This window comes from Lonchura striata, chromosome 8 (genome assembly GCF_050655825.1).
Source record: "Lonchura striata isolate lonStrDom1 chromosome 8, ASM5065582v1, whole genome shotgun sequence".
Taxonomy (NCBI): domain Eukaryota; kingdom Metazoa; phylum Chordata; class Aves; order Passeriformes; family Estrildidae; genus Lonchura; species Lonchura striata.
The window spans coordinates 5,774,169-5,794,695 of NC_140710.1; the positions used below are offsets into that span (position 1 = coordinate 5,774,169).

Below are 20,527 nucleotides of genomic sequence, written 5' to 3' on the forward strand. Positions count from 1 at the left end.
GCACGGGACTAGGAATGAGGAATTCCCCCTCTCCCCAAATACTAGTATCCTCCACAACACAGACCAATTTTTTTAGCTTCAGTGCCTAAATTATCTTTGAATTCTAAGATGATGATAACACCATAAAAATACAGTGTTGGGAACATGCTTTGAAGGTGAAAAAATGTAGAGTGGCAGCAACCCCTGAGAGAGGACTTTAGCCATTTCTGGGTTGTACATGTTGTTGCTGCTTCCCTCAGCAATGACAGCAGGCTGCTCTCTGCAGTGTCCTGCCAGCTCTGGGCTGTGGGAATGCCAGGAAAGTTGGGGCTGTTGGAGCCAGGGGAACAGAGTCCAGGCCACAGAGCTATGCCCTTCTCCATAGGACAGCCCTCTCTAGCCTTTCCCACTAGGCATTGTGGGCACCAGCCCCAATCTGCAGCACTACTCAAACACATTTGTTGTTTTCCCCTGTGCAGAGATGCCTTGAACAGGCATCTCCTTCCATGATGATGTGGAGCTCAGTGGCTGCCCCTTCAATAACTCCCGTTCAGGAAGAACTGTCAGTCTCTCCCTGTTTTAGACAAGGAAGAATGTGTGCATGCCTAGTGAAGATGCTCCTACCTCATGCTTTCAGTGCCCTTGCTTTCTTCCACTAATCCACATCTCCCTGTTTTTCTGAGTAGGTGTTGCTGTGTCTGTCTGTGGAGGTTTCCCAACAAAGCTGGCAGCCCAGTTTGTCACAGGAGATGGGCAGTGGCACAGTTGGGCTGGTGCTCAAGCAGTGGTCACGGTGCCATGATTGGTGCAGCCCTGGGCTGACAATGAGGCATTGTCTGAGTTGGGAAGCAGAGAAGAGCCCCCAGGGGAAGGTGTTTCTCAAAAGACACAGTGCTGTGACTATAATGCTCACACACAGGTTATCCCCACAGGAGGCAGAGGTGCAGGACAAACTCCTCAGCTCGGTGTGTCTGTCTGGCCATGCTAAACTCTGCAGTGCCCTCTGAGTGTCCCCAGAAAAGCACTTCAGAAGGCAGGACAACGCTTGGCTATTTCAGTCAGGCAGAGAATATACTGCTGAGGTTTGGGTGAAGAGTAGCAGCTTCCCAGGGTCCTCCTGCCTGGCTCTGCTTGGCTCCTCTTCAGCTCTTGAGAAGTGCAGCAAGTGAACCAGCACTTGATTTACAGCCCCTAAATCCATTTTACAGAGCACCTCTGAAACCACAGGAATCACCTGAGTGAGAATTGGCTTGTTAATCAAAAGAGCCTTTGTAGTATTTTGCAGAGAGCAGTTGTGCGTGTTGGCCCAATTTGCTACAGACCTGTGCAAGTGTAGGAGATTTTTGTCCATAAGTGTCACTGAACAATGACAACACACAGTGGGACTGTAGGCAGCTTCTCAGAGCCTGGTGAACTTGCTCTTTTAATTATGTGTTGATATCTCTGTGTGTCCCTGCTAGGAAGGTGAAAGCATCCCAGAGCTGAGATGGATTCCTTCTGGCATGGTATTTTCCCAGTCTTACTGACTTAATTGGGTTGTGGTTGTTTCCATTTTCTTCCAAGAGCAATGGTTTAATAGCTCTGCTGTGCTGCTCACCTGCAGTGTGCAAGGAAGCAAGAAGTAAAAGATAAATGAAAAATTTGCCTTTAAATTGCATTATAGATGGGAGCAAATCAGTTTTCCTTGTTCTGGTGAGTCCACTATCCCTGAAATGCAACAGCTCCTGTTCAGCAGTCTTCCTTAAGGAGAGAACTTTCCCTTCACCTTTTGTAGGTCAGTTAAAACAAGAAGAAATGTTTTCTCTGACAGGAAATTAGTTCTTCCCAACCTCTCATTCAGTTCTACTTTCAAGAATCCATTTCTTCTGTTTTTCATTTCAGCACTTGAGAGCAGGATCAGAGAGGTAGCCTTGGATTAGAAAAGGCTCCCAGAGAGGATAGGGGCTGTTGCTTCATAAATTGCACACTGGGGCTGCTGGGGGTGCCAGCAAAGACTGTTGTGGGGGACGTGTTTGTGGGAGGACTGTATCTCAGTGCTAATGGAATATCTCTGACAGACTGCACTTCAGTGTTTTCTGGAATTTTTCACATAGATCATTCCTTGGAGCTAGATGGGAAAATAGAGGATTTCAAAATAGCTGGCCCCTGGGAGATGAGAGTCCCTCAGCATGAATTATTAAAGCTCAGAGAGACTGTTCAGAAAAGTCAACATGAACCAGCACACAGGGAAGGAGGAGTATGCTGGTGAGGTCCCTTGGAAGTTTCTCACATGTGGCAGAACAGCTCAAAGCAGCAGCTCTCTGAAGGGATGAGATGCAGAGATGCTGTATCCCCAGGGCTCCCCATTCATTCAGCCACTAGCTTTGAGTCCAAATGATCCCCTAGTGTTGGTTTGGAAGAATAAAGAGCAAGAGAGTGATACAGTGGAGGCTTCCTGTCTGTGAAGGCACTCATGCTCGTCAAAACTAATAGAAATGGGAAAATTTCTGAGGAAATTTCTTAATTTTATTCCATCTCACTACTAAAAGCCCCCATTTGTCATAGGTGGTCTGTGTATCCCCTGCAGGTGTTAACGAATGCTCGATGAACAACGGTGGCTGCTCACACATATGCAAAGATTTGAAGATTGGTTACGAGTGCGAATGCCCGCCTGGATACAAGCTTCTGGATAAAAAAACGTGTGGAGGTAATTGACATGCAAACAGCAGTCCCTTGTGTTTCACCATAGAGAGACGTGATTATATTCACTTGAGCATTGCTCCATCACAGATGGTTTGATTTCAAGTTATTGATGGGTTTCAAACACTCCTTTCAGACATAGATGAATGTGAGAATCCAGACGCTTGTAGCCAGATCTGCATTAATTACAAGGGAGATTACAAATGTGAGTGCTACGAAGGATACGAGATGGACACCCTGTCCAAGAACTGCAAAGCTGTAGGTAAGACAACGCCACAGGCACTAAAACTCTGCTTGCTCAACAGCACAACTCCGATAAGAAAACACGCTCGCAGGGCTGAGGCAGGGGAACGGAAACAAAAGGAAACAGGCAAATCAAGCAAAGAAATTTCACTGTGAGCAGCACAGAGCTGCTGCAGCAATAGCAGATGCGTCTCTAGGCAAGAACTACTGATCATGCAGATCAGAATATTTTAACAGTGTACAGAGCAAGATTGCAGTCACTACTTGGCTGTTTGAAGCTGAAACTAGAAAAAAAAGTCTCTTGACAGGTGTTATTGAAAACAGTGCAGCAAAAACATTTTGTGGTAGTAGTATTGAACGAAAGAAAGAAAACATCCTGATTAAAACAGGGTAGCTGAGCCAGCCCTCCACCCTCCCAGCTGTAAGTCGCCAAAATCTGGCCCAGGATTTTGTGCTGAAATGAATTGAAGGTGAGGCCATTCCCCAGAGTTTTGCTCGTGGCTTAGCAGAACAGGCTGTCCAAGTGCCAGTGTGTGTCCAGGGACCACAGGGGTGCCTGCGTGGGACAGCCCTGCCTCTGGAGCAACTTTCCACTTGCTTCCAGTGTGCTGTAAAGCTTCTGTAGAAACACAGCTATCAGTGACTGGTAGTTCCACTGTTGTTTGAGAAATGAAAGTTGAATCCAGCCCTTGGGACAGCTGCGAAATGACAAACGTGCTGATTTTCTGTGGTAGGCAAGAGCCCATACCTGATCTTCACCAATCGCCACGAGGTCCGTAAAATAGACCTGGTGAAAAGGGACTATTCCCGTATCATTCCCATGCTGAAGAACGTGGTGGCGCTGGATGTGGAGGTGTCAACAAACAGAATATATTGGTGTGACTTGTTCTACCGAAAAATCTACAGGTAAGGGGCAAGAAAGGATGTGTGTGTTGGTCCCTTGCCAAACCTGCATTCCATCTGCATCACCTAAAGCAGTCCAGAGAGCAGTGCAGGGTATGGGGCACCTGAGGGCTTTTCTGCCCTGACAGGATAACTTGTTGTGGCCCAGACTTGGTAATCTTCTTTGGGAACAGATAAAGACATCAGAGGCTTGTGCAGTTATCTCTTTGATAATACAGGGTGACTGTTCATCAATGTCAGATCCTGCTGCACTCGAGCAGTTAAATGTAGGCTCTTGTTTCCTGAACCATGGATGCTGCAAAGCAGGGCCAAGGCTGCTGCTGTGCTGTGAGTGTTGTATAGGAGGCCACAAAGGACCTGGCATCAGGAAGCACAAAGCAGGCAAATGGTGGGAGCAAGGAGGCAGTAACACAGACACAAGCTGCTGTCCACTGCAGTCTCTGGTAGGCACAGCACCTGACCACTGGTAGGCTGGATTTAAAATTCACAGCACCTGACCACAGTACACATTCTGTAACTCTCATTCTCACTCTCCTTCAGCTGTTTTTATGGCGTCCATCACAGTTATTACGGGCTTGTGAGTATGCTTGGCCAAAAAAGCATTTAATTTATGTGCTGAAAATCCCCCGTGTATATTCTGATTTGCACAGCTATTGCAGCTTCTGCAGTGGTTTGCTCTGGATTTCAGCTAATGCTCAGGCACAGGCTGACTGGTGTCAGCACATGGGAGCCAAGCCAGGGTTTCTACAGGCTCTGGTAGCTCCCATGCCCTGCAGGAATATCTGCCCAGGCTGTGCTGGGTATTGACCACCAGTAGCTGGGCAGGTACCCTGAGGGGCCTGTGGGGCTCTGAAAGTGGGGGGATGGTTCAGAAGAAAGCTCTCAGCACTCACTGGGTCTGTCTCGGCAAGGGCTGAGAATTCTCTGTGTATGAGAATTCTCATACACAGAGAATTATTCAAGACGCTGCTCCTGCAGCTCTCCAACAGCAAATATGCTGGAGTCCCTGGGAACAAGCAGTCTGTGGTTGAGAGGCTATTGCAAGGTGAAAGCTGTGGTACAGGAGGTAATAGCTGGCAAGAGAGCCTGTCTTTCATAATGGTCACCTCATTTGCCTTTCCAAATCCTGTCCTGTTGAAGTGATGACTCTTTGGGGTGTCAATCTTTATTTAGTTACTCCAAGAATTGAAAAGTCTCCTGTACTTGAGCCCTTCCATTGTGGAAGCTTCAGGAGCCTCTTTGCTTTCCCTCCTGTGCAGATATAGGTGGGAAGCAGGGAACACAGCAGTTCCACTGGCAAGGGATTACCTGGCCTGGAGCTGTGCACTAAGAGCATGGGGTGCTTGTCACACTGGAATACTGGAATCTTGGGAGCACTGTCAGATGTCCATAGAGCCCTGAGGTACCATTCCTGTGGTGGTGGGTCAGAGACAAACCAAAACCATAGAGAAACTGCAGCAGTGGGCTGGTTACTCAGGATGACTCTGCACAGCCATTCTAGCCCTGACTCCAGATTGTAAAACTGTCAGAATTCCTGGGTTAGATGTTTCGATTCCAAGGCTCTAATCTGATATTGGAGAACTCAGGTTCCATACAATTCACTTTCTCATTCCATGAGCAAAGGAATGATAGTGAAGAGGAAGCATCTTATGATTTCAAATATTTGGTGTGAGTGGCAGAAACTTCCTGCTGCTTTATAACTGTTCTAAGATGTACTGAGTTATTCTAAGAGCCAGAGTAAGCTTCTGCAAACACTGATGCAAACTCAGAATAACTAATTTCAGTGCACTCAGCATAATTGATATTGAGAGCAGAATCAGACTATGTGGTTGTAGGAGCAACATTCCAGTTATTTATGAAACATCCATGTGGAGTCTGCTGCCTTTCATTACCATTTTGAAAGATTTTTGAGGCTGCCACTAATATTTAGTGAACATTTTGTTTGTATCTAGTGAAATCACTTGCCAAATTAATGCAGCTTCATGAATTCTTTTGATGAGTCATAATTAGCTACGCAGCTCCTAATTCTGCGGTACATTTAAGCACATTTCTTGCATGTTCAGTTCAACTCTGTTCAGCAGAGCTCTGGGGATTATATTTTTAATGTCCATAAATCCCACAAGTCAGTGCTGTTGAAGTTAGCATGCCAGAAGTCAAATGTTTTCCTGAATTGTGCAGTTACAGTACAAAGCAGGTAGAATGACAAAATGCACAGTTCCCTACCGTGGAAATGCTGCCATATGGGAATGGGGAAATAAGAGGCTGTGGAGAAAGCAGAAGGTTGTAGGAGCACCATAAGGGTTCCTGTGTAGCCACGCTGCCCCTGGGGCCCAGTTCTGGAGCCGTGTGGGAGCCCTGTGGGAGCCCTGTGACCTCCTGTCCCTGCAGCGCCTACATCGACAAAGCGAGTGACACGGCCGAGCAGGTGATCCTCATCGACAGCCAGCTCAACTCCCCCGAGGGACTGGCCATTGACTGGGTCCATAAGAACATCTACTGGACAGACTCTGGAAACAAGACCATCTCAGTGGCCACTGCAGATGGAAGCAGGAGGAGGACACTTTTCAACAGTGACCTCAGCGAGCCCAGAGCCATCGCTGTGGACCCCACACAGAGGTAGGTGTGCACACCCCAAACACCCCTTTGCCAACAGAGACATTCCAGTCACAAACCTGGGGATAGTTCTCATCTCACCAGGACTTCAGAAGCCCTTTAAGATACACCGTGCAATGGGACTGTGGAGGTGATTTAACTAGCATTAAGTTGGCAAGGTTCCTGCTGTCAAAGTCTGTTCAGAGCCAGTTCATGTGTTCAATGGGCCTGAGCAGGTCCTGGCACAGAGGCTGTGCTGGAAAATGAAGTCTGTCTGACTTGTGTTTGGGCTATTTGGATGAGTGAAAGCCAACAAGCACAGCAGGAGAGTTTTCAGGGGTTACTTACTGGGGTGAGATGCTGCATTCTGGTGCAAGTTTTGTGGCAGATTACCCAGTGGGAGAACTGCATGTGGTTCCACCAGAGGAATTAACTGCTATCATAAGGAGAGAATCTCTGGGCACCTCCTACTGCAATCAGCAGTGCAGGTTTCTTAACTGGAGTCCAGGTTATTGCTTTCTTACCTCTGCCTCTCTCAGGTTCATGTACTGGTCTGACTGGGGAGACAAAGCCAAGATCGAGAAGGCCGGTCTGAACGGCGTGGGGCGGCAGGTGCTGGTCACTGACAACATCGAGTGGCCAAATGGCATCACACTTGGTAAGTGCCCAGGTCAGAGCTGCAGCACCCACTGGGGCTGAGGGAAATCTAGTTTCATTGTTAAGTAGGAAAACAAAATCATAAATGCTCAAACGCACCTGCACACACAAATCCTAAACTGGTCAGTCAGTCACTACTGCTCACATGAGCTCCCTTATTTCAGCAGCATAGATAGGAAGTCTTGCTGCAGTCAGAACTCACACTGCAGGAGCCTTGAGTTGCTTGTCTTTGTGCCTTAAGGCAAAAGAAAATTTTGGGGAAGAATGTGACAAAACTTTAGGAGTCTGAAAAGCGTTTGAGTCCTTGGTGCTAAATGTCTCTGTACCTGGGCCTGTCTCAGGAGCAGTGTCAGGATCCTGCACTGGACTGCTGAATGGTGCACAGTGTGTCAGGGAAAGGGACAGGGCCTGCAGAGCCCATTCATTCCCTCTCACCATTCCCTGCCTGCCCAGCTGCTCAGGGTGAATAGAAGCCATCAGGGGGCTGTGGTGGTTCTCATTCGCACACCAAGCAGCAGAGTGGGAAGGAGGTTTCATGGAGCAGCAGGGAACATCCTGCTCTGGAGCTGGAGCTGTGTCTGTTTAACACCATGCAGATGTGAGGTTCTTTGCTTGGCTTTGAAAATGCTGGCTGTGGCAAGGATGGAAAAGGAAGTGCTACTGCTGTTAACAAATAATGTTATCATTTAGTAATTAAGAAATTAATTAATGACTTGTTTAATTATACAATTTGTTTTGTTGGCTCTCATCCACTTGCATTCTGTTCAGTGAATCCCATCCAAAATGAGTGATTTTGCTCCAGAAAGAGAAATGCAATTCTCAGCATTCCAAATAACACTGGATCCTTTCCTCTTGCTGTTACCTGCACCCTCTCCAAACCTGGCTGGTTGTGCTAGGAATGTCCCCACCAGCAGATTCCCCCAGCCTGCAGCATGAGAAGGGTCTCCTGGCCCAGGATTCTTCTTCACTGAAAATGTGTGAATCTCACAGCTCCTTCAGAGAGGTGTTTCATTGGAATCTCAGTAGTTGTTCTCCAGCAAAAGGCCAAGGCCTGAACAACCTTGGGAGGGATGAAGCTTCTCACTCAGGCACTGATGGAGAGAATCTGGGAAACCCAAACTGCTGCTTCCCTGCTGCTCCTGGTAACAAAAGAACCTCACTGTACAAGGCTGTCAGTCAGGCATTCCCCACACACACAGAGCAGAATGTTCCTCCTTTTTAATCTTATTTATAGGGTCTTATCCCAGCATATCTGGGCACTGATTCAAAATCAGAACTAGTGTTAAAAAAAAAGAGGCCCAATAATAAAGAGATTAGTCATGCTGCCAGCAGGAAAAACATGCTGGGCAAGAGCAAGAGTTGCAAGAGCTGTGTGTAATTTTGCTTCATTGTGTTTCACTTTCCAGATTTGCTGAATCAGCGGCTTTACTGGGTAGACTCCAAATTGCATTCACTGTCCTGCATTGATTTCAATGGCAGCAACAGAAAAGTTCTGATCTCCTCTGTGGATGATCTGAGCCATCCTTTTGGCTTGGCAGTGTTTGAGGTAAGAGTGGAAAACGGATGCAGAACAGACTGGAGCCTGCAAGAGGTCTCAGAGCTCTTCTTGATTTAAAGTTCTGCCTTTTGCACAGCACAGAGCTCAGTGAGGGCAGTCGCTGCTATAGAAACCAATTAACCTCGTGTGGGTTCAGCAGGGAAATTGGTTTTTAAAGCCCTTAATCAAGAGCAAAGTGTTACCTCATGCTTTTATCTAATGCAGCACCAGTGCATTAAATGACCAGGGGAGCAAAGGCTTCAACTTTGGCACTCACTGTAGGTAAGTTATAGCACAGAAAGGTCCACTTGGGTTCTGGATGTGGAAAACTCTTATCCTTAAATCCCTTATTCCTCCTATGTGAAGTGTGTGATATCTGGGCATCTAACTTTGTGCACAGGTTTCTCCAGGTTATTGTTGCTCTTCAGAGCTATCCCCATCAGCAGCATTTGGAAGGATCTCTTAGGTTATTTCACCTCTCTCTATCCTTCCTGGTTAGAATAACAGATAACCCTTTTGCTAAGCTGTGCTTGTTGTCCAGCAGTGTGGCTTTCATTGTGGAAATAAACATGGGTTTAGGAGGCAGCAGGACACACAGATGACCAAGCAATTAAACTGTTTGGTAATAATGTGATTCCTGAGTACCTCTTCTGTATCTTCAGGCATAGTATGCCATGCAACAGATAGTAATATAAAAGAGAAACAGATGCTCAGCTTCCAGGTGTGCTCTAGGCGTGGGCCTCTTCACCTGTTTAATGCAGATCTTATCTTGGGAAAGGAGGAAAAAGTCAATAAGGTAACAAATGTTTCCAGTACGGTGTGTGGCCCTTTGCTCATGATCTACCCCAGCTTACAAAGAAAAAGCAGTTCAGAAACAACATAGATGCGACTTGTCTGTACCTTACCAAATTTCTGCTCGCTCACCTCAGTCTCAGAGCTACTCAAAATTACATGGCACATTGTAAACTTGTGGGACTGCTGGGCTTTTGAACATTGTCCAAAATAGAAAAAAGCTGCAACAGAAGTAGCAGAACAGAAGGTGCCCTAAGATAGGAGCATGGTGCACTGATTTTTTGACTGCTGGAGTTTAATCCAACTGGAGTAGGATTTGAGCAGACCAGGTCAGGAATCTGTGCATTCATTTCCTGCAGGACAGAGTGTTCTGGACTGACCTGGAGAACGAGGCGATCTTCAGCGCAAACAGGCTCAATGGCTTGGACATCTCCATTCTGGCAGAGAATCTCAATAACCCTCATGACATCGTGGTGTTTCATGAATTAAAGCAGCCCAAAGGTGAGAGGTGTCCTCAGGATGTCATGGCCCTGAATCAGGTTTGTTTGAGCTGGCAAATGAAATGCTCCCTGATGGTTCTTGATGAGAGAGAATGCACAGGTAATAATGGGAAATCAATGCCTAATGTTTGAAGTTCCTGCATAATTAATTCAGCAGCAGCATTTATTGAAGAATCTGCAATTGCTAATAGCTGTTTAATTAGCATCTTTGATAACAGTGAGTTACTCTTGTCACTGTGATGCTTCCCATTCATTATGTATTTGGCAAGCTTTTATAGTACTTTGTAAGGTTCCACTCTACCGTACAAACTGTAAAGATACTTAGGCAGCCTGATAAATTGAGGTAGGGAGTGGGAGAAGGTCTTTTCAGAGGATCTGATATTTCTTTGCCAGGGGCAGGAAATAAATTATTAGAAAAATAACTTGTCTTTTCTTCCATCCTTGAACAGCTCCAGATTCCTGTGAGCTCAGCCCCCAGCCAAATGGAGGCTGTGACTATTTGTGTCTTCCTGCACCTCAGATCTCTCCCCATTCCCCCATGTACACATGTGCCTGTCCTGACAATATGTGGCTGGGTCCTGACATGAAAAAATGCTACAAAGGTAAATACAATCACATCTCCATTTGTCCCAACAAAATCATACTTAAGTGAATATATTTCCTGATGGTGAAAACTCAAACACTGACTTCTGGATTCCACTCCTTGCTGCCCTCTGAGCACAGCAGCATTGTGGCGTCCTTTGTTGAAAGCTTGCTTATTTTGGAAGGCATAACCAGAAAAAGATACCGCAGGAAGGGGGAAAAAAGAGCTAGGGATCAGCGCTAGAAGTGTGAATAGTCAATAAACCATTAAAATTGATTACTCATAATATATTAATCATGTAATATATATATGTATGCAATGTATACTTATATATATATTTAGTTATCTATATATCTGTGTATAGATAGATACCAGATCTGAAGAGGACACAGTTGTTGCTGATAATATCCTGAAGAGACGAGTGGCTTCACTGTAGTTTTTCCTAACATGCCATGAGTTCCTGGTACAAATTCAGAATCTTAGAGGTTCTCAAAACCCCCCAAGTTTTTGGTCTTCTTAGCTACCTTCAATACAGACTGCTTTTTTTATTAGTATTAATTAATCAAGCTTGACTTCAGGAAATAATTTCTGTAGCTTTAGGCAGAGCACTGTCAATAGTTTGACTACCTGAGAAATAGAATTGGAATTTAGTTTCTGTTTCTCTTCATTAAACATAACAATCCTTTCTAGAGTTATATCACCATTTGTGATTTGTTAGGTGTACTTGCTTTAACCAAATTTCATTGTTGCTCTTGGTTTTCAGATCTTCCAACCACTGCAACTCCTGTAGTGGTTTCCACAACCACCGCGTCCCGTGCTGACGGCACCACAACTATCGCTGCTGGACCTGGCAGTGCCAATGACACCACTGAAGTTGTCCCCAAAGCTGTACCAGAAGCTACAATCACCACCCCAAGTCATTTACCTTCCACCACATCCATCCTGATAGACTCTGAGATGACCACTGGAAACAGCAATTTATCACAGCACTGTAAGAGAATGAGATTCCTTTCCTTCTCCTATATCACAGCTTCTCATGTACTGGTGGGAGACCTGCCCTAATGTCTGAATTCCAGAGGAGTCAGGTGCAGGCACACCCTGGTGCACAGCAGGAGACATCAGCTCCTCTCTCTGCAGGCACCTGGGTTATGATGGCTGCTGTAATTCCAGTCACTTGGCATGTCAAAGAATTTGTATCAGCTTTTATCCAAGGCACATGAACAGCCCTGAGAGTTCACATCAGCCCTTACCTTGTGCCCAGTACTGGCGCATCCCAGCTTCAGTGCTGCAAACAGCAGAATGGATGATTCTGCAGATGCTTCACCTATTTTAATTGTTTAACAATTAATGTGATCCAGCACAAGTTCTGGGTGAAAAATTCCCTCTGTGCATCTTTAGTGCTGCTGGACATGTGGAATCACTACAGCCCAAGACAAGCTGCCTCTGGTTTGTGTGTCCGTGCTTGGCATGTTAATGTGGCCTCATCATGACACAGGTTTGAAGTTTTGCATTATTTATCAGAAGAGTATCCCAGTGGAGAGCACTAATAGGCTCTCCTCAATGGAGCACCAGGCTCAATCTCAGCGCTAGCAGGCAATCCCTCCAGGTCCTGCTGCCAAGGCAAAACAAAAAGGCTGAACTGCTATTAAAAAAAAAAAAAACAAAATTCTAGTCCAGAGAAAAGATTTTGCTCCACAAGACCTCTGACATGCATGTTTAAAAACAGTGAAATGCTGTTTTCCCACAAATATTTTCCATTATATCTGGAAAGAGCAGTACACCTCTCCTGTCTGTAGAACTGTGCTGCATGGGGAAAGCACAGTCCAATGGCTAAAATGCCTTCAGTTCTCTTTGGGCAAGTTTCTTTCAAATGCAACAACTGCCTTTTTAATAAGCCATGGAAGCAAAGTTCTTTTATTGTCCACTTTGGAAATAGTGTGGGTTTTTATTAAGTAAATAACTATGTAATGGAATAGCCTGACACAGGGAAGTATTTAGAAGTTACATGAATTGGTGTATCAAAAGAAAAAGTACAGTTAGTTCCTCCTCTTGCAACTCCTGATACTTTAGCAAAAGCAATTTTTCTCTACTGATACCCTATATGAGAGCTCAGAGCAAACATTTTAAAGTATAGAACTTGAATGGTTATATTGAATTTTTTAAAATTATATTTCCTGTAATTGGTTTTTTCTAAGTACAGTATTGAGTTTTGAGACCATTCTTGCATAGTGGGGCAGGCTGCAGCAATGAGGGATAGATGTGTTCACTAACTCCTTAGCTGTAAATAATAAAACAGGAAAAAATTAAACAGAGAAGCTGTGTAGATGGCTTTGAACTGCGTTCTTTTTCTGACAGCTCAATAAGTCACTCACTGTGTCAATACTAGAAAGTGTGAATTTTTAGGAATACTATTCACCGTCCCCTGATGCGTGCATGGCATTTCCACTAAATGTCAGGTTTTTAAAATGGCCTCCTTTTTTGTGTGTGAAAATTGGAGGCCCAAGCACCCATTTCTCTTTCAGCCCTGGAGCGTGTCCCTTCACTGGCCTCGAGCTCTGAGGTGTCCCTGTCCCCCGGCGAGACAGCAGTGCTGCAGGGACCTCGTTCCTCAGGAGAAGGAGCTCGGCTCAGCCCAGATCTGTGTGCACTGCTCAGTGTCACCAGAATAATTCTATTATTAAACTTTTTGTAAATTCTTTAATTGAAAAAGCTTTCTGATAGGCAGAACAGCACAGGTACTAACAAAAAACATTCTTTAAAAGCAGCAAACTAGTTAAATGATTGAACACTTCTGTAATTACAGATGCAAATGATGATGAAGGCTTCGGTTCAACTGTGACAGCAGCTGTGATTGGGATTGTCATTCCTGTGGGTAAGCAGATTGGATTTAACCTTTGAAGGAGTTCACCAAAATGCAATACCCAAATTTTGTACTTATCACAGTAAATACACTTTTCCAGTTTCAGGGGTGGGGTGGGAAAGAGAACAGGAACTGCTGAACTGGGGAAGAGTAGCCCAGCTTTGAGAAAATGTTATGAGGATGGCTGCTAACATGGGAACATCCCAGCAGATCCATGCCTGCCTAACAGCCCTTTCTCTCCCCTCTCCTCAGTGGTCATTGGCTTGCTGTGCATGGGGGGATACCTCATCTGGAGAAACTGGAAACGGAAGAATACTAAAAGCATGAATTTTGATAATCCAGTTTATAGGAAGACAACAGAAGAGGAAGACGAAGATGAAATCCACATTGGGCGAACTGCCCAAATTGGACACGTGTACCCAGCAGTAAGTACCTGAGGAGATGGCTGCTGGAGAAAATTAATTCTGTTGAGAGTTCCATTAGAGAATTTGGATTAGTGTTATTTCTTTGCCACATAATAACAAAAACCAGAATTTCTTCAGTATCATTGATTAGGCAGAAGCCCAAACTTCTGGCAGCCCATGCAGTTGTCTTAGAATGTAGTGCTCTAGATCAGATACTCAGGTCAAATGAAGAATAATTGTCCTAATCAGGGTATCAATCTGACAAATGTAAAGCTACCTCAGGATGGGACAGGTGATTACTCATCCCCCACTGGATTCCATTTTATCTGTGCTTAGGCTGCTACCACATGTCCAAACTATCTTAAGGATAAATTCAGTTTCTCTACATACCAAGGAGCATATTTTCTCTATAGTAAAAAAAAGTCACATTCCTCAGAAGGAGAGGTGACTGAGGTTCTGTAAGAAGTTAAGGAAAAGGATCCTCTGTCACAGCACCATCCCTGGGGACAGGAGCACTGGCAGGTATAAGTGCATTGTATTTTCAGAAGAGAACAGGAAGAGTCAGAGTAATGAGTGAAGGCAGTACAGTCCTGCAGGCAGGCAGGTGGGTGGATAATGTTTTCTATGATCTAAAGGTCCCACACAAAATCACACTGGAGAAACTGCCATCCCTTACAAGGAATTTTATCCAATATAGATGGGCAGAAAACTTCCCAGCACCTCTTTAGTAACACTTGAGCAAGTGTCCTCATTTGGGGAATAAAGAAATCACTATATAGAATAGACTCGTCACCAATACAGTAGGGACAGCCATGCGAGTTCTAACAAGAAGTACAAGCTAGCACCAGTATCACAGTTCACAAAAGTGTGTTTTTTCCCTCCCCAGCGTGTAGCATTAAGCTTAGAAGATGATGGGTTGCCGTGAGAATGAAGATGCTGCTCCAATCATCAGACACTGAACAAATCTGCTTTGGATCACAGAACCTGCTTCTTCTTTTTGGTCATTATTTATGTTGCAGAAGGGTAACCACAAAGTTATAATGAACTGCAAACATCCAAAGGATGTGAGAGTTTTGTATGTATAATCTTTTATACACATTTTAACTTGTTGCACTACCCATTTGTGATAGTGAATAAGCGACAGCTGAGCTACTAACTCAATGTACATAACCAGCCAGGCTGAAGGTTTAGTAGCTATTGCTTTATTTTAAGACTATATTTATAGATATTTTGTAAATATGTTGAATATGCTTTGTGGCTATCCATCAACATAAGTAAAATAAATTCTGTACAGGCAGTTTAGAAATATTTATTAACAAAATCTGGATTATAAGATCTGTTCTGTAAATATAGTAGAGGGGTGAGAGTATTTATTTTTTGTATGTTTGGCTTGCTGTGCATAGATTATCTGTGTATATATCTATCTGGATGAGATAGATATATAGGCATATAAATATATACATATATATAAATATATATACATATATTTTAAAACTACTAGCCTACATTTATGAAAATTAGGAATAATTGAATATTTACAGGATGTTTGAAAAGTTTGCTTTGAAGTCTAAAGACACTATGTAAGAAAGAGCTGTAGTGTAAGATAGCTGACTAGTGAAGCACTCCATAACAAACAGCTCCTGATTTCCATCCTGGCTCTTAAGGGCTTCTTTTACATTTTCCAGTCTTTCAATGAAGAATCCATGCAGTGCATTTAACTGGAGAGCTATTGCTTACAGCATTTCAGTCAGAACAAACTACAGCATCCAGGGTTTTTGTGCTGTGTTGTTGCTTTTTGTACAGCTTGGTACAAATCTGATTTGGTTTTTGTTTTTTTTTGTTTCTAAATGTAAATCTAAATGCTTTTCCTCACTAGGGATCTTGCATCTCTTAAATCAGCTCAGAATTAACAGAAACAAAGATTTAGCCATATATTTCCACACTCCCAAGTGAGCACTCTCCCTGGTTCATCAGGAAAATAATAACAAAAGTCACTTCCCTCCTTGCACTTGTCCCCTGCTCATACTGATAAAAATCCAATTTTAGGAGCTGCTGTGGCACACACAGAACTCTTCCCAAGTCCTGCCTGTGGAACAAGCTGCCCATGGCAGGTCTCCCAGAGCACTGGGCAAGGAGGCCAGAGCAGGTTAAAAACTCCCAGCCTTTCCAGTGTGGCTGGGTCATCCTGCACCTGACAGGAAAATCACTTGGCTTTTCTCATCTCATTCTATAGAATTTCCTGGGAATTCTGTGGGAAGTGAATACACTTACCTCCCACTGCATAATGGGCTAGTACCTCCCTGAACTGTACCAAATCCTAGAGAAATCTTCCTCATGTTTTTATGTCAGTCCAAGCTTTTGTATTTGAGTGAGTGGAAAAAACTCAGACTGAGTAGGTTTGGGTTGTGGTTCTTTTTTTTTTTTTTTCATTTCTTTTAGAATAAATTTACAGAGTAATGTGAGCTGGAAGCTGGTTCTTGACTAAGAGAAGAAAGAAGATGTTTAAAGCCCTGGTATGCATTACAGACATAATACATAATCTCAAATGCCTCATGGCCTACATAGACAATACAGAAGTAATCAAGCATCCTTCTATTCCAAATTTTAGATTTTAAGGGAGTGACAACATGAGTTATCCCATTATTGTTTTAAGGTATGAAGCTCTCTTTCTATAAATCCATGCACTGTGTGCATGAAGAAAAAAGCTGAGAAAGGCTGTATGTGATAACACTGTAACTAACAGATGAATGTAAATATATATGAAAGTTCTACAGTTTTGATACTTTTTTAAGAACACACAAACAAACCTGTACAAACCACATGTAAAAGACTGCAGGTTTTTTCAAACCATTGTAAATGAACTCAATGTGCAGTGCTGATTTCAATCTTTACAGATTTATAACTACTGAGAAGTCAAATACCAAATTTGTTTTTTAAGAAATTAATTATTTTAAATAATGGTTCAGATTGGTAGGGTGATATTTAACATGGTAATCATTTCTGCTCTGTCTTGTCATACTGAAGTTCTGTTAGAGTAAGTCCTTGCTTGGTGCCTTTTGTGTTTCAGTTCTGACCTTCCAGACAAAAGGCCCAGGGAGGGGTGGGGGGGCTCTGTGTAACACTTGCTGTACTGGAAACCAAATGAACACGTTTGTAAAACAGTGCACTGTTTCTATAGAAAGATTAAATTTTTTTATCTGGGATTACTGAACTAATTGCTTCATGGTGTCTGAAAGGGGACTGTATCATATTTTGGTCTAAGTTTTCCATAACTCTTAATTGCCCAAAGCCAGAGTGGGATTTGGGAGCAGTGCTGTGTAATGCAGCTGCCCAGCTGCAGTGTCACAAGAGGAGCACTGGGGACAGTTCATATTCCACAACAGAGCACTTTGTTCTGAAGTGTCTTTTTCTGCCATGTTGGTTTTGGTCACCTGCAAATCACATGGAAAAACAGCACCAGCTTCATTTCCTTGACTCAGTGATGAACCTGAGTAAAACCTCCAGTGGTACAAGTACACCAGTCCTTTCCCAGTGTGAGAAAATGTCCCAGAACTGAACAGTGCCCGCACCACAATTGATGGAGTTTTTCACCCGAACTATTACATGCTGAACTATTCAACAACTAATTGCAAGCGACTTGGTTTCTTCTTGGAGCTTCTGGTAAAACACCTAAACATGCTGCAAAACTCCTTAGAGCCACACTTATGCCATCTTGGAAAAAAGACAGAAATACTGCTGTTCTTGGAATGTCAAGAGGCAAGCTCAACTTTTTTTCTTTTAAACATACAAACAGTCCCTCCCATAGAAATAAAGCTGGAAAAAGGTTTATGTACTGGAAGTAGGACAATAATTCTGGCTGGACACATAAGTGACTCAGAACTAAACACACTGTTAGCTTGCTCTCTCTTCCCTGTCTCTTGAAAAATGAAATCCTGGATAATACAGTACAACACTATACACAACCTTTCCCCATCACATGTTGTTCAAAGCCCTTGGAAGCAGTGCCTTTATTGAAATTATCCTTCAGTCAATTCTTAGTCCCAAAGGAAGCAGCCAAGCAGATAAAACTTTTCAAGCACAAAGAGTTACTACCAAAATAATATGGACTGATGTACTGGTAAATATCAGTGGTTTAGTTTTCTATATAACTGAAAATAGACTTTTTTTACTTCAAAACATTCTTCCCTTTCAGTTAAGTATTTTAGCAATGTAATATGGTAACAAATAGAAAAAGAGAAACAACAACAAAGTTCTCTCCAGGTCTAAACAGCAAGGACAGCACAAAAGAAAATTGAAAGAGCCTCATAAGAGAGTCCCAAATCTAGCTGGGCATTAAGTTATGCCTCCCAAGACAACTCCCTTTTTAAAGTATTAATATTGTATTAGCAGTAAAAGTTTATTTTTTGTTTCAATTCTTACACATAGCAACTGTACAGTCTGAGCTAATCCACACCAACACTGTTCTGCCCACTCCCATAAAGATGCTCTATGGACTACAGGGACTCATCTCTGTCTCTCAATGTTTATTTAACACATGTAACTCAGTCACCTTTCTGCCTTCTGAAGGGATGTGTGTGCTCATTTCCTTGCACTGTTTGCTCTCCATCAAACCAGCCTTTTCACTTTGGGAAACACTTTTAAATGTCTTCCCAATCTACATCCTTGCCTTGCAGAACTCTTTTCACTGCTCCAGTGCAGGCATTTATAGAGTGGTGCCAGTTCCAGTTGTCTCCTAAATGCACACATTTCCTCTCCTGTCCCCTCCTGAGAATGGGACTGACAGAAGGGCTTTGGTGGGCAAATGGCATCCAGGCAGGGTAAACCCACCAACCCCAGAAGAGAAAAATGGGGGTGTTCACTTTCTACAGAGACCAAACTGGCTCTTCTCAGACAGATGAAATGAGCCTGGCCAAAAGTTTGCCAGGCACGTTACACCCCTGGGAATTAACTAAGCCACCTTGTTTTACTTGGATGGCTTTGAGCACCAACTCCCCAGCCAAGACACAAATCCCAGAGTCCAATTTTGCACAGATAAAGAAGAACTTTTGGCTTTCGCTATCACAGCAGCAGAAACTGTGACACAATCAATCAGTTTCACAATATATCACCTCCCAGAGTGTCCCCAGAAGATGGCCAGTATGCCTCAGGGTGCTGCACGTGGATTTCTCATCCCAACTTCCAGAAGCCAATGAGCACCAGTCCAGGCTGCTCTTAGCTTTTACAGGAGGGCAGTAATGCTAACCTGTATCTGCACCTATGCATCAGCAAGCAGAATGAGAATTAACATGCTTTAAAAAATTATATTCTTTTTTTCAAACTATTTGCAGCATTCAAATCTCTCCACGTACCTCAGTGGGAGAACATTTCCTTAAGGGATTAGCCACAGCTGCCTGCTAAATTCCCCACTATCAAGGAAACCACTGTAATCTTGTCGGTGCTAAGGCAGTGCCTTAGCAGGAGCTGAAGTTATGTCAGTGAAACAAGCAAATCTCCCTGATAGTTTGATAGGCCCCTGCTTGGCTCCAAGGACAATAAACACAGGACTACAGAAAGCTGGACTGGTAATTTTGTCTTCACATCAGTTCAGTTCTTCAGCCCTTGCCTCAAGGCTACAAAGTCAGGTAGAAGAGCAGAGGTTTTACCTACAGTTCTTGGCCAGGTACAGCTGAGGCCAAATAGCAAAGACATTGCACATTACCCTATTCAGGACTTTATTTGCTGAGCCTGCCAATCAAGGAATTAATTAGTTCCACCTACAGTAATTTATTTTCATGCATATATTCCCCCCACTGGGGCTCAGCTAAAAGCACACACATAATTCAAGCCATTACACATAAAAGATGATGGAAAGCCTTACAACCAAACACTCAAGAAAAATCCCCAAAATCTACATATTTTACTAATAAGGCACAGATCTAAGCAAGTTCTAAGCAAAAAGAGCACCTTGAAATGATGCTTAGAAGTTAAACAGTGTTTGGAAGATAATATTTAGGTCTAAGCTTCATTGACAGAAATTCTCTTACAAAGGCTAAAGTTGACTTCAAGACTTCCTGTAATGAAAACCTGACTCAAAATTATTGGAAATTGACATTATTTTTAGCAATATCTGAAACAGATGCCACATTCAAAAGCCTTACCTCATGAACTGTCTTCATATTACTTTGATCCTAAAGGTATATCAGTGGCAATAAAAGTCATGAAGAAGTTAATAATAAAAGCTTTCTCAATCACATCAGTGGCTGGCAGCCTGTAGAGGAGCAGGTGAGGTTAACAGAATCTCTTGCTATAGGGATCTTTGCAGGAAAGGCCAAATTAAAACCATTTTTTGCCCTTTTGGAGTTCAGTTGACAAGCTCCATCCCAGTGTGGTGAGGCATGAACTCTCCAAATTTCATCTCTCCTTCTGTCTTCCTTTTCTTTTTTTTTTTTTTAAGGTGATTTAAGAACTATCCATACAGAGTCTAATCATAAAAACCTACTTTGTCTCCTGTAGACTAAGAGACAAAAATAAGGGCTTGGCTCACAATCCCCAAGATTACAGTTACAGTTTTTTCCTTTGCCTTGGCTATGGCTCTGCCCAGGACATAAATAAGCAGTGATGCTTCAATCATTACAATTTACATGCACAACCACCAAACACAGAACATTTTGGTATTTTCTTCAGCCATGTTATCAGTTTACAGAAGCTCCTGGAGCTACAATATTTGCTGCATAGAGAGGTTGTAGCTTCTCCATCCCTGGAAGTGTTCAAGGCCAAGTTGGAATATCCTGCTGAAGTGGAAGGCATCCCTGCCTATGG

The 20,527-nt window shown here is 43.4% G+C and overlaps 1 protein-coding gene across 3 annotated transcripts in view; it reads left to right on the top strand.

Moving 5' to 3' along the window:
* Positions 1–16,940, top strand: part of LRP8 (LDL receptor related protein 8) — a 169,323-nt gene extending 152,383 nt beyond the window's left edge. For all 3 annotated transcript variants that reach the window (XM_021529653.3, XM_021529661.3, XM_085586243.1), the window contains 12 exons: positions 2,546–2,665; positions 2,795–2,920; positions 3,636–3,807; positions 6,193–6,420; positions 6,936–7,054; positions 8,460–8,599; positions 9,742–9,883; positions 10,332–10,484; positions 11,229–11,456; positions 13,269–13,337; positions 13,578–13,750; positions 14,616–16,940. In XM_021529653.3, coding sequence (XP_021385328.2) covers positions 2,546–2,665; positions 2,795–2,920; positions 3,636–3,807; positions 6,193–6,420; positions 6,936–7,054; positions 8,460–8,599; positions 9,742–9,883; positions 10,332–10,484; positions 11,229–11,456; positions 13,269–13,337; positions 13,578–13,750; positions 14,616–14,654 — 1,709 coding nt within the window. In that variant the 3' untranslated portion in view covers positions 14,655–16,940. The remainder of the gene's footprint in view (positions 1–2,545; positions 2,666–2,794; positions 2,921–3,635; positions 3,808–6,192; positions 6,421–6,935; positions 7,055–8,459; positions 8,600–9,741; positions 9,884–10,331; positions 10,485–11,228; positions 11,457–13,268; positions 13,338–13,577; positions 13,751–14,615) is intronic.
* Positions 16,941–20,527: the final 3,587 nt, after the last annotated feature.